This window comes from Lates calcarifer, linkage group LG2 (assembly GCF_001640805.2).
Source record: "Lates calcarifer isolate ASB-BC8 linkage group LG2, TLL_Latcal_v3, whole genome shotgun sequence".
Taxonomy (NCBI): domain Eukaryota; kingdom Metazoa; phylum Chordata; class Actinopteri; family Centropomidae; genus Lates; species Lates calcarifer.
The window spans coordinates 19866395-19887374 of record NC_066834.1 but is presented as its reverse complement, the minus strand read 5'-3'; the positions used below and the strand labels follow the sequence as shown (position 1 = coordinate 19887374).

Sequence of the window (20980 nt, the reverse complement as noted above, 5' to 3'; positions counted from 1 at the left end):
AAAGAACAGCAAGACACAATGTCTGTGCTTAAATTTTGGCTGCTCTTGTTCAAACGTAAATCATGGTTGTGCTTTAAATTATATTGTTTTTGTCTTCTCGTTGTTTTGGAGCAGACTAAAATTAGCATCTGTTGTGGTTCTGTCTAATTTACTGTTTAGCTATCAGCCATTTCCCACAGGAAAAGTCTTAACGAGTATTTAATTAATGACATTGATTCATTTGGTGGAGGAAAATCTGCTTCATGCATCAGACACTGAGATCAGACACAGTGATGTTGCTCATTGTTCCTCAGTCCTTGATTCAGTTACTCACTTTGTGTTTTACACACACACTATATTTTGTTTATGTCTCTTTATTGTCTTAGACTGCTTTCAGATGGACCTGTGTGTTGCCTCTGCAAAAAGTACATTTCTCTGTGGTGTTGTTTGGCTTAATTAGTGGCCAGCTAGATGCAGTCAGCTCCACAATACAAGCTAATTGCTCACTTAGCATTTTGTGTCTCTTTTCAGAATGCCAAAACACCAGAATGTTTAATCAGGGATGAGCACTCAATGAGGCGAGGCAAATAAGTCAGCATTGTAGACCATCATTACTGTGTGGCTGATCGTGTGATGTCGCTGAGGTTTATTTCTTCCGCTTACTTTGGTCTCTTTAGATGGAGGAGAGAGTAACTTTGAACTGAAGGAGATATGCATCTGATGACTCTGTCTCTGCTCTCATTATTACACATTCTCTGCTCACTGTTAATTTGATTTGTGTGTACGCTGATTATTTGATCTTAGCTAATTTGGGCTGAGTTGAGTTGAGTTCAATTATTTAATTATTTTAGCTCATTTCTGACTGGCAAGCCACCGTCACTGCCCATCAGTTAATTACCACAGTGCATCATCTTTTTAAAACCGACTAAAATGTATCATTCACCTCACTTACTTAAAAAGTAATAGCAGACACTGACAAGGCATTAACAAGCTTACTCTTTACAGTGAACTTTAGGTGATCATAATTCATGAGGTTGCTCATCGTGAGCACTCTGCATTTCATTTTCTTTCAGCAGTGACGGGTGATAGAGTTTCAAGTTTCAATGTGTCTGACATTTCACAAATGTTTATTAAGTGTTTTGAGGTGTATCAAGATATGACATGCTGTGTGGACACTGGGCTGGACAGAAATGAACCTGAGAAGTCTTGAATATAGGACAGTCTTTTGGATTACTTGACCAAGCTGCTGTCTGTCCTCTGATGGCTATCTGCTAATGAACCACTGACAAACACAATAATAGCCTATTGACCTCCAGAGGGCTGTCTTTACTGCTGCAACAACCGCTCTGTCTCAACAATAGTTCCTTGGTTTGGTAGTAGTAAGGTAACATTTTTGACTACACGACTACACAGACACCTCTACCTCATCATTTATAACCTGCTTTTAATAAGAACAAATAACAGAAAGGAATAGTTAAACATGAACCTGGAACCAAGAGACTCTGTTCAAAGACAACACAATCTGCCTACGGGGTTATGTGCGTGACTATTTCTTAAGCAGTGACTTTGTGGAGTATCTGCTGCAGCGATGGCAAGGTTGATTTTACATTTTTACACTTTGGTTTTTGTATGGTTTAAATGAATGAGATATAACATGTTAATTACTGAGCTTTAGAAGACTTTTTATGTTAAGACAGAACTAGGATAACTGTTTCCCCAGTTTCCAGTCTTCAAGCTAAGCTAAGCTCTTTGCTCTTGAACAGTAGTGATCCTTCATCTAACTCTCTGTAATAGAGTGCATGAGAATTTTTCCCAAAATACCAAACTATTCTTTGAAATTAGCTATTTGTTAGTTTTGCTACAGACAGTTTGCTACAGCTAGCTGTTTATCTGCCAGTCTAGAGGAAACGTTAGCTACCTAGCTACCCCAGGCCACTTTCCAATAGCAACTTAAAGCATCCAGACATTCTGTCCTGAAGAAGTAGGGTTGCTCAGAGGCCCCTTTAAAGATAACAAGACATACCTGTTGGCCTGTCCATTACAAGAGCAGGGCCTATGTGTGCGTCTGTGTGTGTGCAGGTAGACTGAGGAGGCAGACCCGACTCAGTTTTTACATCCCATCTCACAGAGCCTCTGTTGACTTAAGGAAACCAAACATGATGCGCACAACCTGAGGCAGGAAATACTCTAGAAATAGTAAACTACGCCAACAGGTTGACAAGAATCCTCATGAGGATTGACCACTTGAAAACCTTATTTTAGGTCGTGCCAGCTCCTCTAACTTGAGCTGTGGGTGAAATACATTTAGACAGCCCAGAATTCTGGTCTGAGGTCTCAATATCATTAACAGCTCCTTCCTTCCTTTTCAAGACTTGTGATTGTAGTCCATTCCACTTCAGATCCCATAGATACCCCATCTTTTTGAATTCTATAGCAGAAGAGTATTGTTTTAGTATATGCATCCTAAGTGAGCTTTTCTGTGTTTTTAGGTTTTACAGGGGCTCTCTCATCCTGGCTCAAGGTAAGGACAAACACACACACACACACACACACACACACACACACACATATATATATAGAGAGAGAGACTGGAAAAAACAGATCCTGAAAACATCTCTCTAAAAATTAAGAATAATTCAAGGAGATATAGTTCATAAATATGAGACTCTAAGAGGATTTCTTATTGTATAGCCACTGAGGATCCTACACCTAAAGTGTTCAAACATGCTGTTGTATAACACTTCTACTGTTCTAACTGTACTGCTGTGTGTAGTGTGTCATCATCAGCCTAACTGATGCACCTGAGCAATCAGCAGACACACCTGGAATTCATATGCTGCTCTTAATCACCTCTGGCTGCTCCTGATGACCTTTTTAAAGTAAAACCATTGAGTAACTTGAATCTTAAAATGCAGACTGATGTCACATTAAAGGAATGACCTGAATTAATTAGTGGAGAAGCATAGTGTAAATCATTTGCTATGGCCTTGACAGTGAGAAAAGCTCATCCCAAGTGAACACAAATGGCAAGTTGAACACATGATGTGTCTGATGTGCACTGTTGCCTGTAAAATTGTGGTAGATGACAGTCAGGCTTTCCTGTGATCAATTCAAAGCTTCCTCTATGCTTTTCGTGTAGGCAGTAACAATTGTGCCGGTAGTATAATGGCAGTGTCACAACACTGTGCCATTAAGCGCAAGCAGCTCATTTTATTACAAAAAAAAAATAATTACAGAAAGATACTATTTTGTCAAACAAATGTTGCCAAAAATGAAAGCAGCAACAGAGGAGTCAGATTTGTCAATTTAGTGAATTGGGACTCAGTGAATGGATTTTTGAAAAATCACAGAATTAAGTGTTTAGTCTAATTTCAAACTTATATTAAGACTGACTGTGGTTTAAATACTGTAGGGAGCTACTGTAGAGATTCCCTGTTTACTTGAAGGATAAGTTGCCATTGAAAGACGAAGTAGACAGAAATATGAATACTGGATTTTAGGGTTCCTCGCAGCTGCTAATGTGAATAGTATAAAAATAAACACTGCACCGTCAATTAATGTGTGCAGAATGTCTATATGTTATCAATACAGTCTGACATTCTTATCATTACGGGTCAGAGTGGCAACCTGCTGAAGTTATGTCAAATCTCATGATAAAAATTCTACCTCGACATTCTTGTTGCTGCCTGTACAAAGCCCATGACTTTGAATTTGACACCTACCATTAAAGTCGGTGTTCCATTCATCCTAATGGCAATCAGATAATCTTAACGAAGTAGATTCAGTTGCCTACAAACCAGTAAATGTTTCAGTTACTTTTGACAAGGTCATACTGTAGAGATCCTTTCTGAAGGCAAACACAAATGATCTGTTTCGTCATTGAAGAACTCTTTGTAAATCTTAATCTTGTTCTCAGTGTTTAATTTCCACTGAAACACTAACAGTGAGTTAGATGTATTAGATATATGTCTTTTTTTGGAAAGGGATGCTACACTTTACTGTGAGCATTTTTTGAAAGTCCCTGCTCCCAGCACACGATCTGTCTTTCCTCAGAGGTTTGCTTTAGGTGGTAGTAACGTGTATTTCGTTCCATGTGTTTTGTTCCATCCTGCATCAATAGGCATACATGGCTAAAGTAAAGTAACCCTAATCAGAGAGAAACAGGACGCATCCCCCTGATAATGAATGCCGGACAGATGCATAATGGGAAACTCTGGAACGCACGCTCGTCGTGATTCTTTTGTTTCCAGCACTGATTTTTGTTTGTGAGCAGAATGACAGTAATACAGTCCTGCCACCGCCTGAAGAGAGGTTGGAGGACATCTGACTGTCACTCCTCCACCACGTTGTGGGAGTGACAGTCAGATGTCCTCCAACCTCTCCGCAAAGCATCTTCACATTAAATATGACGTTTTCTTTATTTTTATCAGGAGGTACCAGTACAGTATATAGTGAGTGTATTAACATAGGGAGGAATAACTGGTTGCATGTAGTTATAAGGAATAATCAGATAAATGTTCAACAAAAACTAAGTGGTATTAGTACCAAAATTCTGGAGTTTTTTAACTTGTGATTTCAAAGTGTAAAAAAAAAACTCACTAAGAGATTGAGTGTGTATCACCGTTAACGTTTCTCCACATACTAACAGGGTGGGGAAGAAATATTAAAATAATGCTATCACAGGACACTGTGCATACTGTGAATATGTTTTTCCAGTGTAATGAAGGAATATTAAAAAGTTTTCAGCAAGTTAGGGAATAAGGTCAGACCAGATACAAAATATAAGCTATACTATATTGATTCCTGTGGGAAATCTGACAACAAAACAAAAGACAAAAATACAGAAATGCAGAACCTTTACAAAACATTAAAGTCCTTCTTCACTAGAATATGTATTTTGCATATTGTCACTTCACTTGGATGTTTGACCTTCACTGTGCAGAGTTTGACACTAGTTTTCACATCTTCTTCCTCTGCTGAGGGGAGTTTAAGATGTGTAAATACAGACGGGATTTTGTTACATCACAACGTGCTACAATACGCATTTACACAAATGTATTGGGGAAACTTGAAACCTCCAGGTCACATACACTGAGAATGAACTAAGAATCACTGACGCAGGAGACATCTTGCGTCTAGTGGTAAAACTTTTCAACTGAAAAATATGCACATTTATAGATTCTGGGTCTTCAAGTGGTGAAACACAAATTATTAATCAAAGCAGAGTATTTTCTCAGTTATGTATTTGATTTGTATGTCGTGTTTGTTTTTAATTTGATTTGTTAATGTTGTTTCCATCACGTAACTCGACCAGAAATACTGAAAAATGAAACTATTTTAACACCCACCAACATAGATGGATAGATCCTCCCTCCTCTTTTCTTCTCCCACTTTCATTTTTTCACCTCTCAATCTCTGTCCTCTCTCTCCCTTCCTCTTTTCTCCATCCTCCCTTCTCCCCTGTTTTTTTTTTAACTCTTTAGAGCCCGTCTCTCTTTTTCTCCTCCCTCCCTTTGCTGTTTACTTTCCCTCCTATCCTAACTCCTCTCTCTCTTTCCCCCTTGCCACTCTCCTTCTCTCCCTTCCACCTTCCTTGCCATGCTCTCTCCCCCATCTTCTCTCTCCTTCCTGATTTCAGTCCCTCCCTCCCGCCCTCCCTGTGATGAAAGAAGGAGTTTTGAAAGAGAGAGAGAGAGAGAGAGAGAGAATCAGAGGAGGAGGTTGAAGGGGAGGGGTGGGACCCTATAAGAGCAGCTGACTCCAGTCTCCACGTAGCCAGAAAGACCACGCTGAGACCAAAAGAGGGAAACATACACTGACGAACCTCAACCTGCACCCGAGGGACCCCTACAGGCACCCACAATCTCACGCCAACACAGGTAAGAAGACTCTGAGGAAGGAGTAAAGAGGCGGAGTAGCGGGAAAAGATATGGCTTGACCTCTGACCTTTGATACAGAGGCTTTTGCATTTTTTAAAGATATTAATGATAACTGATATTTTATTTTGTCGTTAGCAGATTCACAGTCAGGAAGAAATGACCATGTGTAGTATAAAAAAACCCTACTGGCGTCACACTTTGCAGAGCGCGAGGGAACAGTTTTAAATCCCTTTTCCTCCTCACTAATGTGCTTCTAATGTTGATGATGTAGCAGAGCCAATTAAATTTAGAGAGCCCAGTAAATGACTACAATTCAAATGTGAATTCCCTTAAATCAGAATTTGACAAAAACAATTGAACACAAGGGAGGGAAATGAATGACATGTTTGTAAGCTTTATTATGCCCAGTGTATCACTGTCTTCATCACTCCATCATCCACAACTGCTGTGGGATAATTGCTGCAGCTATTGTCACTGAATGTCATTGGGACCCTCTGACCTTTGAGCTCCTTACAGCCGAGTGTCTGTAACAATGCTGATCAGAGACTTAAAAGCTTCATCAGTTGTTGAGCTTGTAGCAGACAGGTGGATAAATCACACGGAGCAGGTTAGGACACAGTCTCAAGTCACCAACAAACCACTAATTCTGTGTTTCATGTAGAATCAATGCACCACCTCTAAAGGAGCAGCTACAGACTCTTAACATCCTGCAAGGTTAACTATGTGTTTGAGAGGGTTAAAAGCATAAGGCAGCAACGATACACATTACAGAGAGCATGAGGTGATGAAGCTCCATCTGTGGATTACACATGCAGTTTGTCACTGCGCTGGTATTTAGTAAAGATGGAAAAGGTCATAAATCACTGGTCCTGATTAGTCATTAATCGTTAAGGCCTGATTTACTGCTGCGCTCCGGTGGCTTTCGTGAATGGAGGGGCAGAAAGCTGTTTGTGTTTACACTGTAGTTCAAGACACAGGGTAATGAAAGGTAATTTAGGTGAGTGCATGTCGGTTAATCAGGGTCAGATTTTCCTATGCTCCCTCCATCAGAGGACTATTTTTAGGTTTTCAATAGTATTTGTCTGAAGGGAACTGAGTCAATATTTTTGATGCAATGTGTTTTTTATCAGCAATTCCTTGTCAAATGATTCAAAATACGTAAATTCCTGAAGTCAACTTATGACTAATTTTTACATGAATAATAAATGATGTGAGCTTTCATACAACGAGGTTCTGATTTCAGTTTGAGTTTAACTTAATTTTAATTAGTTACATTTAGCACCTGGAACCTAAACTAAATAAAGAATCCTCAGAACAGGTAAAAAGACATCTGGCCACATCTGGTCCATAATTTTGCCACAGATTTTCTATGCCCTTTATGAGCCTGAACCGTTCTAACTGTTCATAAGACTGGAGTATTAGACTAAGATCAGACGAAATGTGTGTGATTCAGATCTTTTGTCAAATTTATTTATAGAAATATAAAATATATTCATCATATAGGGTGGCTGTGGCTCAGGAGGTAGAGTGGGTTGTCCAGTGGTTTGATCCCCAGCTAGTCTAGACTGCATGTCGAAGTTTCCTTGGGCAAGATATTGAATGCCATATTGCCCCCAACGCATCATGAATGGGTGTGTTTGTGTTAGATCGTCTCCTGCATAGAACATGGCGCTTTATGAATGTTTGTGTGAATGGGTGAATGTGGCTTGTAGTGCAAAGTGGTTTGAGTGGTCAACATGACTAGAACAGTGCTATATAACCGTAGACCATTTACCATATTTTCAATGTTATAGGTAGCTTATATAAAATGTAAACCACTACATAAAAGATAGAAGTTGCTTTGTTGCAGTAGTAGTAGTAGCAGCAATAGTAGTATAGGTGGCATTAATGGTGTAGCAGCCTATTTCTGTGGTAGATCTGCTAATATTCTTATTCTTATGCCTTCAGGCATTTATATGTAAAACTCATTATAGAGGTACATGCTTTTTTTTCAAGCTGTCAGGAAACATTTAAAAAGTTAGCAACAAACTTTAAGATTGAGTGTCACCTTTTAATTTATTTATTTTACATTGGATAATTAACATAGTGTTTTTGTTTAGCTTGGGGCTCACTTTTCATTTGACCTTGGAAGAAATTCCTTAAACAAAGGCAAGGTTCAAAATGGATGATATTTGAAGTAAGCTACAACAAACTGGCTCTTTCAACAACTACTGATAAAAACTTATTTTGAAAGTCTTGCATATCATCATAAAGAGGCTGATGTAGATCTACAGATAATGTTTAGACTGAAACAAAATCCTTTTTAAGTGATTTCAGAGAAATCTGGAGGCTGCTTTCTTGAAGCACCTCCTGTGACTGCAGCAGATTTGGGCTTGCTTTGAAATTTACCTCTGATTAGCTCTGGGTCTGATTAGCTTTGTATTGTGTTGTATTGTGCTGTGTAGCACTTCTGCATTGGCTGGGTGAAAAAAAGTCATTTAATGTCTTCAGTGGTTGTATGGAAGGAATACAACCTGGTGTAAATACATTAACTTGGATTTAGAATATTAAATGAAAACTGAGTGCTCTGATATACAGCCAAATAGTCAAAGATAGAAATATGGGTGACATGACAAAATAGAATTGTTTTATATTTTGACACTGAAACACAGTTGCTGGTGATAAATGTTCTTCATGGGCAATTTCACTGTGTTCCCTTGGATAGCTGGCCAAACATAGAAGAGGTGACGATGACATGTGGGAATGAGAGAGAGAAATGAGATTTCAACACCTCCTATAATGGAATTTCAAACAGAAAATGTTTGAAATAGCTAACACAACGCTTGAGAACCTTTTTAGTAAAAAATCCATCAGAGACGAAGAGCCAGGTCCACATTCTACTTCACTGTCAAGCCTGAAGAACACTATCAGAAATCTCTATAAAACAACAAGTAAAGCACAAGTAAAAAATTGTGCTTTGATAATGGCAGTGATGTCAGGTGGCATTTGTTTTCATGGTAACTTTGCAGTTAGTGAGACATGAGAGTGAGAAAAAAAAAATATGTGGTGTTACTTCAGTGTAACCAAAACAGAAAAAATAAACACTATGAATGCATCAAACATTAGGAATGCTTTACTGAGTTGCAGCCATGTTTTCACAGTCTATGCCTCATGTGTCCCTAAAAATCCTTTCTAATCCATCTCCTCTCAGTTCCCTCAGTTCCAGTGAATTTGTTGGTTTCCTCCACAACACACACACACCTCATTACCTTTATGGATAAACTTTCCTCAACCCCGGGAAACCACTCTCATTCTGAGGCGTGGATGGGGAAAAATAAAGGAAGGATAAAAGAGTGCTGGAACACAGGTCATACGGCATAGTGCTGGTGTGTACATCTCAAGTGGCTGAACTGAATTAGCTGTGAATGCATGGAGTTAATCTAAAAATACAATGTTCCTGAGACAGCAGGGTCCCTGTCCATCCTTTTGTGCTGAGAGGATTTCACAGATCCTTCTTCATGTCTCCTTGCTGCCCCCAGTGTGCTCCTTGTTTCCCCTCTTTTCACAATAAAGGAGACATGACTCCTGTCAGATGCAGTTGCACTCCTTTTAATTCTGGGGGCAGAAAAATATATTTTCTTTTTCTGATATTGATTACATGATTGAAAGGCCTTGGCATTTACTCAGGCTCTTTGGCTTGTTTTTTCCATGCAGTTTTGGTCATCTAAGAACTGAAGCATATATATATTTAGAGGCCAAAGTAGAGATTGTCAGTCAAATAAAATCTCTGTTTCAAGTGAGGATGTACTAACAGAGCTGGATATACTGTATTGAATCAGTTGTTGCCAGTTGTCCTACCACTGTACTGTGACAAAGAAATCCCTTATTCATGAATATGGCCATCATATTTTTTATTGAGAAAATTGAAATACAGAAGATGACATGTTTGTTAAACTTTCTCAGAACCTCGCTACGTGTGACTATGTGTCACATGCTATGGGACAGGCAGGCAGGCTCAGGGGAAGAGACACAACCACCAAGCTAATTAGATAATAATGAGTAACCAAGTTGGAAAAAAACCCCATTTATATTAGCCTCCTAAGTGTAATTCCAAGTCTGAGACATCAGGAACTACAGCTATAACATCTCCTGCTTGGTGAAAAGAATTACCGGAGGTGTTAACTAATCATCAGCTAACAGCAAAATGGTTGCAAAACCACTTCCACAATTGACTCAGCTGAGTAAAAAGAAGCTATACGGTTTCTGTATGCAGTGGGATTCAGAAGTAAGCTAGGAGGACAGAAAACATTTATGGCAAATCAGGGTTATATCTTGGTTAAAAATGATACTTTTATTCTCAACTTTTTCTGAACTCTCACATATAGTAGCAGATACTCCTACCCATATGGGCTTTGCTCTCTTTCTTTCTCTTTTGCTCTCTTTCAGTGTCTTGGGCTGTACTGTCACATGACAAGAAGTGAGCACGTGGCTCAAATATGTGCAGATTTTACAAGTCAGTACCATGTCACTGTGATCATGCACTCATCTTAGACTTTATTTTTATCTTAGACTTTTGTCCCTTCAAGCTCATGGAGGTCTGGAGAAAGCAAATAATAATAATAAAAAAAGTCATCATAATAACACCTCTATAAATCCTTTGGGAAAATTCAGTAATTTTATGATTGGATATGTATCTTGAGCTGTCATAGCACAAAGCCACAGGTGTAACAAATGACATTATTGATGATTCCTTTCATTCAGGTGCGTGTTAGTGAGGCAGCCACACCTAAATGTAATACAGCCATCAGTGTTGTTATTAGTTACACCTGTGTTCCACAAGGCCTATTGGCTATGAGTTTGAAAATGCCTGCCTTTGCAGAGTGCTTTTTCTAAATATCTTACATGTGTTTGATTTAGTGTGGCTAGCTACACAGTAATAACTGATATTATAGAGACACAAAGGGAAAAATAGAGGACAAACAAATAAATGTTTCATTTGAAATAGAAAAGAAATAATTTACAGGGCACCACCTCATCTCAAAACGTTATCAAAAAATCAATATGACATAGATATGAAATAGATCTGGCATGCCTGTGTAAATGTGTGCGAGCACTGCCCCCAACCAATAATCGACCTTCGGTGATTAAATGCATTGAGAGGCGAAATTGATTTAGTTTAGTGTGTCTGCCTGTAATGGCTTCAACGTGTAATCTGCCGTCATGTTACACACAACCTGACTGACAGGGAACATCTTGTAAAAAAGCACTAAAGGTTTCTTTTAAAGGTTTTTTTTTCTGGCTGGGGATACATCAAAACGCCCACCCTGCAGACACATCTGTTAGCTGACAAGACCTCTGACCACGAGACAAGGAGCTGGATCATAAGAAATAATGTCTTTTGTTAGTAATGGTACAGCTGCACTATTACTGCCTGGTCCTTAAGGCAAACTGTTTCATAGATTGCTCATGTTTGGTGCATATTTATTTAACCCTTAGGGCTTTGACGTGAACTGTGGCATTCCTACCACTAAGCCCCCTCTAAAATCCTGTGCCAATTGTAGTAGTATTTTTGTCACATTTTACATGTGTGAAAGACAAAGAGTAATAAAGTGTACAAGAATGAGTTGGGGAGAGCGAGAGCTTGAGTGGGTGAGAGGAGTGGTAATGACAGATCAATTAGTAGTTAGATAATGTACGTAGGTAGCAGTAGGAACAGGGATGATTAATATATAGATTTGACGTTTTTAATCAAGCTGATAGGTAGTATAGATTTAGTGTCCTGATATGTGTCAAATCAATGACCATTCTGCCATTTCGCCAGCTAGCTATCAATATTAAAACAAAAGAGCACAATGTATTTTGAGTGGGCCTGGGACATGTTGTCAATCAAAGTGACTTTTCTGACAGATGAAGTAGTCTGCCATCTGGCTCCAGGCAGAAGACTAAATAACATTTAATTACCTGTCAAACTGACTCATCAACTGACAAAGCCAACATCATGAATACACTCTAATTATTCAATACTTGGTTTCTTAAATAAGATGGGCCTCTCTCTTTTAAGGTTATTGTTCCTCAGTTTAATTTAAATCTATCATATTTAAAGGTTTGCAGTTTATTAGGTCATTATGTAGTTGTACACAGTAGTTTTGCAGTAGTATCTTTAAACTACCCAGGACTTGACAGGGTGTCATTGCACAGGGATGTTTAAGTATGCACATCCAGTACAAAAATAAAGTCTGACTGTAATTATTATGTCAGTTAAGGCACTATCACCCTGATTTTCTGATGTATTTAGGTTTTTATAGTATATAAGTCAATAAGGGAAACATTGCACTGTTGTAAAATTCATAAGGTTTCAAGTTATAGGGGGTTTGAACTCACATTTAAATTAGATTTTACTTGACTCGTGACAGACCCCATCTTACTGATGCAAGCTCCCTACCACTAATTAGGCACTTGTCTGTCAAATTAAGTGATCATAAGTGTATCCAATTGTGTGCCATTACAGAGCAACCATAAACAAAACGGGAAAGGTTCCAGCCAAAGTACATGGTATATTTATGTGAATTTCACAATATGTGGTTATTACATTTATGTTATGTAATAATCTGCAGCTCAGCTTTTAAAAATAAAGATGAACTCTAAGGCAGATGCACACTGCTCCTCTGTTCAACCACGCGTGAATAATCCGGCTTTAAGTCGCTCTTCGACTGGGAGTAATTTATTTTATACTTCCTGTTCTTGATGAGAAAAATGCAATAATGGGGAAAATAATGGTGGAAACAGTTGATAACATGGTGTGAAACAGTTTGAGAATTTTCTGCTTCAGAGTGAGTTGTTGTCGGATGAATCAGACAGGAATATTTCGTTAACTTTAAATGTACTTATTCAACACTTTTTTCAACTTAACCAGGCAAAGTTTGACAGACATAGTTACACAAATAGAAGCTATACAAGGAGACAATGTAGAGACTGCTGATGTTATCTGAGTATTAATTATATTTTGCTGAACATGGATGACACCATATACCATTGGTGTTCACTGCTCTTTTGCTAACTTTGAATTGTGACTTGGATTAGATGTGAACAGGTGAAATAGCACCACATCAGCTCTTGTAGTCAGGTTAAGCCTGGATGAAAGATACAGCATATTGTATAGAAGTACTGTATCTCCATGGACAGGTATTCCTTTCATCTGAAAGATCATCTACTGGACCATAAAACCTCTATCAGCAGCGCCTTAGCATAGCACAGACAGTAATTACTTAATTAACTGGTTTATTTAGTGGTTAATCAGTTAATTAAAGGCTGAATAATTGGGTTTTAAAAGCTCTCTGGAGAACCTGGCAGACGTCAGTAGAAGACCACAGGAAAGATTGGTCATTGAGAAGTCCTGCTCATTTTGAAGAAGCTTTTAACACCACAGAGTACTTAAATGATGAGAGTACAGAAAACAAGGCTATATTCAGTGTAGTGCATACTTGTGTGTGAATGTGTGCTTGTATGTGTAATATCCTGAGTGTCTGCATCCGGGCTGTATTCATTCTATGCTTTTCTGGATAGGAAATCAGACGTTAATTGTTTTCAACAGGGAAGAGAGACTCAGGAACTGCTAGTACTCAACTTGGCCACAATAGTTGACTGTTTCCTGCATTTACCCCCAAGTGAAGCATTGAGACTGCTCCTTAAACCTCCAATGACAGCTGTCAAAATGTGTTCTGAGGATCATGTTTTGCTAAGTTAAGATTACTGTAAAAAATCATCCTCACAGGGATAGAGAGTTGTCCTGCCCCACATGAACCTCTGCAGTAAACACATAAACATCTAATGTGACATTTAAACAGCTCTAAAACTTTGTAGCAAAGATAGCAGCACGACTCTGGGGATGTCAATATTGGTCTGTTGTTTTGTTGGTGCACCATTTTGGTCCAATATCCCAACAAATACTAAACAAATTGCCTGAAATTTGATACAGACATTCATGGTTCCCAGAGGATAAATCTGGATGACTTTGGTGATAAGCTTTTTCTATCTTTTCCCCTAGAGCCACCTTGAGGTTTTGAGTGACATGTCTCAACAACTGCATTGTCTAGTGATGTGATGAGATAGTGAAACATGGTAAACATTATACCTGCTAAACATCAATATGTTAGCACTGTCAGTGTGAGATGTTTCAAGTTCTAATGTTAGCATTTAGCTCAAAGCAGTGCTGTGGCTAGGTACAGCCTCACAGAGCTGCTAGCATGGCTGTAGACTCTTGGAGACATCATGGAAGTGAATTTGTAAGCATGTATTTCACTTCGAGTATCTTCACTTACTGAATTATGGATACTCAGCACACCTGTGTGTGCATCCGCTGACCTTGTTGAGAATAGTTGAAAACAGATGCAGATGTGGCTCCTTCATGCATTAGCATTATGGCAAGTAATGAGTCACTGACAGGAGGCTGGACAATAAGATGCATTGTGGCCAGATGAACACACCCAAGCTGTTTATCTAAATCTGCCATCTTCAAGTTGTATCCCGCCCTCAGCTGTCCCACAATACTCCCATCTAAAATGGCTCTGCTGCTCTTTTGTCCTTCACTGACAAACACATCCTCTCTCCTGTTTGACTAAGGAAAAATTAAGAAGACAAGACACACACTTTCATTGTTTGCACACAAGAAGACTGATTAACTTTTATTAATTCTGCAGAGTTGCTGTTTTATGGGTAGTTAGAGATTGGAACGAACCGTAGAGCAATTACACTTTTATCAGTTTTTCATTCCAAATTTCTAAGACATTACAAAGTAATGTTGCATTGAAGACTAATTAGTTTTACTTTCTGCCACGTCAGTTTAATAGATAATGACAACCTAGAGAGAAAAGAGCAGAGTAGTAGTATGTGTATGGACATATCTGAGTGTGTCTACTTATGAATTGTATAGTGGACATATACAGAGTGTACATTAGGCGTGTATGAGAATGCATGAATTATATGCATGTGTGTTTGTGTACCGTGTAGTTTTGTGGTTCTGAATATTGTGTATGTTTTGTGCATGTGTGTGTGTGTGTGTGTGTGTGTGTGTGTGTGTGTGTTTGTCAGCAACAAACAGTGACTCAGTATGTTGCCAGAGGCATTAATTGAGGCATCAATTAAAGGAGTTAACGAGTTTGTTTAATGAGATGAAAACTCTGGTTGTGTTTCTGACGTCAGACTCACCAGACTGGGATGTTCCTTCCAGAATAAGGTCAAACAAATTTCTTTTCCTCACTTCTCCATCCTTTTTTGGGGGGTCAGTTTCTGTATATGTTTTTCTCTCTGCTGTGGTATCTGTCCCCTAATCACACTTTGTGTCCCCTTCAGCTCAATCCTGTCATTTTTGCTCTCTTATTTTCCTCTGTCTCTCCTTTTTCCATTAGTGTCAGAAGCCTACAACATTTAGAGGGTTGCTCTTTATCTTTACAAAGATACAACTGAGATACAAAAAACTGTTAGTTCCTGCATTTTACCACTAATATAAAACATGATTAGTTGCATATTAGTTGTGGATCTGTGTGTGTGAGTCATTGCCACTGCCCTTGACACCAAGTTATTTTTCTGGACCAATAATCACATAGATTCTTCTTGACATACAATATTCAAACAGGAGCTTTTCCAACAATACAATTCAGTTGAACTCTATCCAACGTTATCCCCCACTCGACACTGTACAGATGACTGTGCAATATTCATAGCTTAAGAGAATACACAGCAGGGCTACATGACACACTCCCACAGACGTACAGCCTCCTGTTGGAGCAACACTAGCCGAGCTAGCTATTTCTGTGCCTGTAAACAAAGCTAACGTGATTGTTGGAAGTATTGGTGGCTAGCCTGCCAGCAAAGAAGTTACAGCTTGTAAATAGAACCATTTTTAAAGACATATTTTCCTTTATTTCAGTGGAAGCTGACTATTTTTTTGTGCTTCCTGCCTTAATGCTAAGCTAGTTCTAAACCCACCCTTTTCTACTGCTAATTTGATTCTGCACTCAATAGCCTACAAAGATGAACAGCTATTACTACTTTTGTGTGATAAAAGACAAAGGTCAGCACTATGAAAAAAAATGATGCCAAAATGTACTTTACATGTCAGATACCATTTTGGTCTACAGATGGTCTAGAAAGAGTATTAACATGTGCACATTCATGCAGAACTCTTATTTTTATTTCCTTTCTGTGAGTGGCATACAATTCTACCTTAAGTTGGCAGTCGGGACCTTCAATAGATGCTGACACAATGACCTACAACGGTGTTAAAAGCCTTATTGAAAACTGAGACAACCCAGTCAGACACCACTGAATTACAGGGTGGTTAGAGACTTTGTTCGATGAGAGCAAAGATGAGTGTATGGAATTGTTGAGCTGAACATGTGTGTTTGATCTGTTCTGTGTTGTGCTGCAGACGGTGGGACCATGAAGACTGTGGTGGCTCTGCTGCTGCTCTGTCTGTGTGATCCTGGACACAGTGACTGCCAGGCAGACTGCCTGTCCTGCAGCAACATCCTGCCCAAACAGCTCAATTTCAACACCATGGTGAAGAGTCCATATGAACGAACACACACACACATACACACACACACACACACACACACACACACACACACACAAGATTGCTACTGCCACCCAAAACAGAGAGGACAAACTTCCATTGTATCTGCAGGCACCAAAACAAATTTAGATATCCTGTCTATTGGGACCACAAACATGGACTGCAGTAGGGATGAAAAAGACATCAAATTAGAATTTAGATGCTGTTCTTTATCCTTTATCAGGCCCTTTTTCATGGAAGATTTTGTAATGCCACGGTTGGAAGAGCACATGTGTAAATATTGAAACTCATTTTGCTGAATTCCATTTAGCTGTGCCAGTTTCAGGTTCCTGGTATTGTTCATGGCTTAGTGGAACACAATGTCTGATGGGAAGGGTCAATATCAACTCCTTGTTTGGGTAGTAATAGTCATGAGTGGGAAATGTGACAAATTGAAAGGAAAGTGAAATAAGTAAAAAACAAAAAAAACAAAAAACAAAAAAACAAATCATGCTGCAAATTATTAGTTAGCCAATGCTCCAGACAAAACAAGTCTATTCGTCCACATAAATATACAAACTCACACTAACACAATCTGTTCACAGGGCTGTTTTAATTTGGTGGTAAAATAAGTGGAATCCCCTCACCCGACCTCAATGTATTCACCCTGTTCTCTCTCCATCTCCCTCACTGTCTCTTACTCAACAAATTACCCTTTTGGCATTTGAGTTTTAATTTGTTGTGGCTAATTGATTCCTGGGGATAGATGTGTGTTTCTCTTCTCAGTGCTTATGCCTGCTGGCTGTTTCTCTCTGGTTAATAACATATCTGCTTCTCAGACATTTTGGCAGGGAACACACAAGAAGACATTTAAGTGTGCAAGGTTCAAAAACTAAAACTTTGGTTGTTAGTGTTAGGCACTTTCAGTTTTAAGGGACCTCAAGTAAACCTGTGGAACTGAGCTTTTATTACCTTGTACAGATATATGACTGTTTGAAGACATTTGTCTTTTTTACTCTCCACTCTTTTCTAATTATCTCCATCTTAAGACAGTGTTAAGAGCTTTCCACTCAAACAGCACTGATAAGATGCTTTGAGTAATGTTTCATTTTAATTTTTAAGATACATAAAGTGTTTTTTGTCAAAACATACTAGTATTTAAAAAACAGGTGTAATTGATAATATGAATAAATTACAGGACTGGGACCCAGCTACTGTGCATTAAATAATGTATTTTTTATATGTATTTTGTATAAATTATTTACATCTGTACTTTTCCTGTAAAGTCAAGTCAAAATGTGTAAGAGGTGCAACCCTGAATTTCAAAGACAATAATGTGGCAAATAGTCCTAAAAATATATATTGATCTAATTATGTGTTACAAAGACACACATATTTGCTTGTTGAAGAATGTTGCAATTTTGCATTTGGGGTACAATGAAAGATAAGCTCTAGGTGTTCAGTCTAAAGGGTCAGTTCACCCACATCATGACACACAGCTGTTTTTCTACCTCTCCCTGTTGTATCTACCTTTGGAGGTGCCTTTAATTTTACTTGTCAAGGCTTGAAATATCTTTATCAGACTCATGTAATTTAAATGTAATGGTAACCCCCTGGTTACTCACAGTAATTCTAGATACCCACCACAGGTAAAATTAGTCTTGAGTCTGTAGCCATGTTAGTTAGTTAGTGACATTCTCATGGTGAAACTGTTTTACAGATATAAAATTTACCATGCTGACTTGAGCTGATTTCAGAACAGAAATAAAGATGATCTCTTGTTTTTGTGTCTGTCAGGTATGTCTCATTGAGTGCGAAGGGAACATCTCCCCAGCCTTCTCTTGGAACTTCTGCCGTAAGGCACTGTCATCACCGATTTCCTCCCTCAGTGGTGCTATGCAGAAACGATCTCAGGAGGAGGTGGAGGCACTGTTTCCCGAGGAGAAGGAGCAGGTGGAGGGAGGTCTGTTGCTGCCCATTGCATTACAGAGGTTCGATCACGTGACCCGGGCCCTCGGGGTGGACGAGGGGGATCTGGGCAGCAAGGGCGGGCAGCTGAACACTGCCTACAATTCCCAGAATGCCCTGTCCCTTGAGGATGAGTATGAGGAGGAGGCTGGGCAGGAGGAAGGGGATGCCGACGTGGCAGCAAGAAGACAAGGTGATGTAGGGCTGAGTGTCTCCAAGAGGTTTGGCGGCTTCGTCAAAGGGAGGCACGGCTACAGGAAGCTGATGTCTCCGGGAAGATCATACCAGAAGAGGTACGGCGGCTTCATCGGCATTCGGAAGTCAGCCCGCAAGTGGAACAACCAAAAACGTTTCAGCGAGTTTCTGAAGCAGTATCTGGGAATGAGCACACGGGCCACTGAGTTCAACAGCATGTCAGAGGATCTCACCCAGCAGAATGAAGTTTAGCAGAGTGCACCTTTAAGCCATCGCCATAAAACAATTCCCTGATGTATTTTCACTGATCTTGTTTTGTATTTCAATCACCAACGTGTCAAACTTTAACTGGTCTCACCAAAGTTGACCTATTAAAACTAAGTAATTTACCAAAACATGAAAAATCCAGTGGAGTCACTAGAAACTCCGTAATCCCTGGCATCTTCCAGGCCCCCTGTCCAGCTCTAGGTGCCCTGAATCATTCAGACCTCCCATTTGCTGCCCCATGTGGGTTGTACCAGTTAAACATTCATGTTTCATTTGATTAGCTGCCCAAGCACTTCATGAGATTTGAGGCAAGCTCCCAGTGTGGGAATCCTTGAGAGTCCTGGAGTGGTTTGCAGCAAATATAAAGGATTTATTTTACTGTTTGGTGTAATTTACGAGAAAAGTCAACAATAAAAGTTATCATAGTCATTGCTTTTCTGATCCTCTTTATTATGTAGTATATTTTACACATTGATTTCTGTGCTGGGTTACGTGTGATAAGTGCTAAATCTTCTTACAAAGAGGCCTCTGGCTTTGGCAAAAGGCATAGCCCGGTATCTGTTAAAGGACAATACCTGTTTTCATGTTTTTGGCATTATGGGTAGGCACTGTCAGCAGTAATGTATTGTACACTGTATGTGATTTGTGGTAAATACATGAAAACTTGCAAAAAAAAAAAAAAAAAAAACCCAGCTAAAACTCACTGATTTATCACTGTGCCAAAACACACTGGGGACATGGCTGCTGAGGCAGGTTTTGTGTAAAGAGCTCTCCTTCAGTTTGGTGCAATGGTGAACTGAAAGACTACACAACACTCAACATTCATGCACATATGCTGCTGATCTGTCTGCCAAACTGATGTAGTGTACAAGTGAGCGTCATCTCCGACTGGCTCTTGTGTTCAGATGCCAGATTCCTATATGTACAAATAGTATTTGGTATTTTTTCTTTTAACTGTAATGGTGTGAAATGTTTTTGTTGCCCAATATGAGAACTTGTAAATAGCTGAATTTAAACATGTCAATAAAAATAGTTTACTATTTCCTTCGTGGCCTGTCATGCAACAACTGATTCTGTGTCATGAGGTGTTTTGTTCTCAGAATTAACAGCACAGGCAGTAATGAGGGTCAGTGTCATTAATCTCTTTACCTCTTTGCGTTACTTTTAGATGTTTTGCAGCTACAATACTTTTGCAGATCAGTTATAAGTCTTTTATAAGAACAACATTATCATATCCAGGTTGCGTAATACTTACTTGGCTGGTGTTTGCGTTTACTATTAAATAATAAAGCAGTGATAAATGTTGGTAATCCATTAATAAATAAAGAGAGTTGGAAATATTAATAAGTTATTTATAAATGTACTCTGATGCCTTGATCTCTTTTCCAGTGGGTCACAGAGTAAAGGATCCATAGGGGTCTACGTGATGAACTAAAGGGATCTGGCAGCACCAAAATTTGTTCATGTGAACGCCTTTTAACTGATCTATAAGGCTTCAGTAGCATGTATTAACCATTAATAAGACCATTATTACTGATACCTGTTATTAAGGATGACTCATTAGAAAGTGGATCCAGTTTGATGAATTATATTAATAAGCACAGAAAATTTTGTTGTTGCTTTTGTTATTGCCTTACAAGTAAAATCTCAAGAGACTGATCCAATGATATAAAGGCAATCTGTTGCCTCATCTGCTGGTAGGATGTGGAGTACAAGAAGCACCTCTGAGTACTTCTGAGAACTTATTCTATTTCCTTCTTTTCTGAGTATTGATACAGGGGGGTGTGCATGGGAGTTTGTTTATCATTCAAAGTTTAATTAAAACACCACAGCAACCATGCAGACAGTACAGTGCATCTTTCTATTGTACGCAGGTTTTTGGTGCCCCTCAGTGGTCACTCCTGTACATGCCTTTCTACATCATAGTATCACATGATGTCAGTTTAAATGCACATTTCACTACACCGTCAGAGTCATCACTGTAGACTTGGGGTGGCACTTGATCTAGTCCAAACCTCAATCCAACTGAGAATCCGTATCATGACTTAAAGACTGCTGCACACCAAAACAATGCATCTAAGATGGAGCAGTTTTGCCTTGAAGAACTGGGCAAAATCCTACTGGCACTAAGTTAATACAGATAAATCTCATACAGACAAGG

General features: G+C 39.0%; 1 protein-coding gene across 1 annotated transcript; it reads left to right on the top strand.

Moving 5' to 3' along the window:
• Positions 1-5644: 5644 nt before the first annotated feature.
• pnoca (prepronociceptin a) lies at positions 5645-19863 on the top strand. Its single transcript, XM_018697433.2, has 3 exons — positions 5645-5858; positions 16264-16394; positions 18187-19863. The coding sequence occupies exons 2-3, from the start codon at positions 16275-16277 to the stop codon at positions 18802-18804; spliced, it is 738 nt and encodes a 245-aa protein (XP_018552949.1). The 5' UTR covers positions 5645-5858; positions 16264-16274; the 3' UTR covers positions 18805-19863.
• Positions 19864-20980: the final 1117 nt, after the last annotated feature.

Bases quoted from the DNA above. Each gene is read 5' to 3' on its own strand.
- pnoca (XM_018697433.2), top strand. From the start codon at position 16,275: ATGAAGACTGTGGTGGCTCTGCTGCTGCTCTGTCTGTGTGATCCTGGA. The intron at 16,395-18,186 runs GTGAAGAGTCCA...TGTGTCTGTCAG, and splicing joins AGCTCAATTTCAACACCATG to GTATGTCTCATTGAGTGCGA.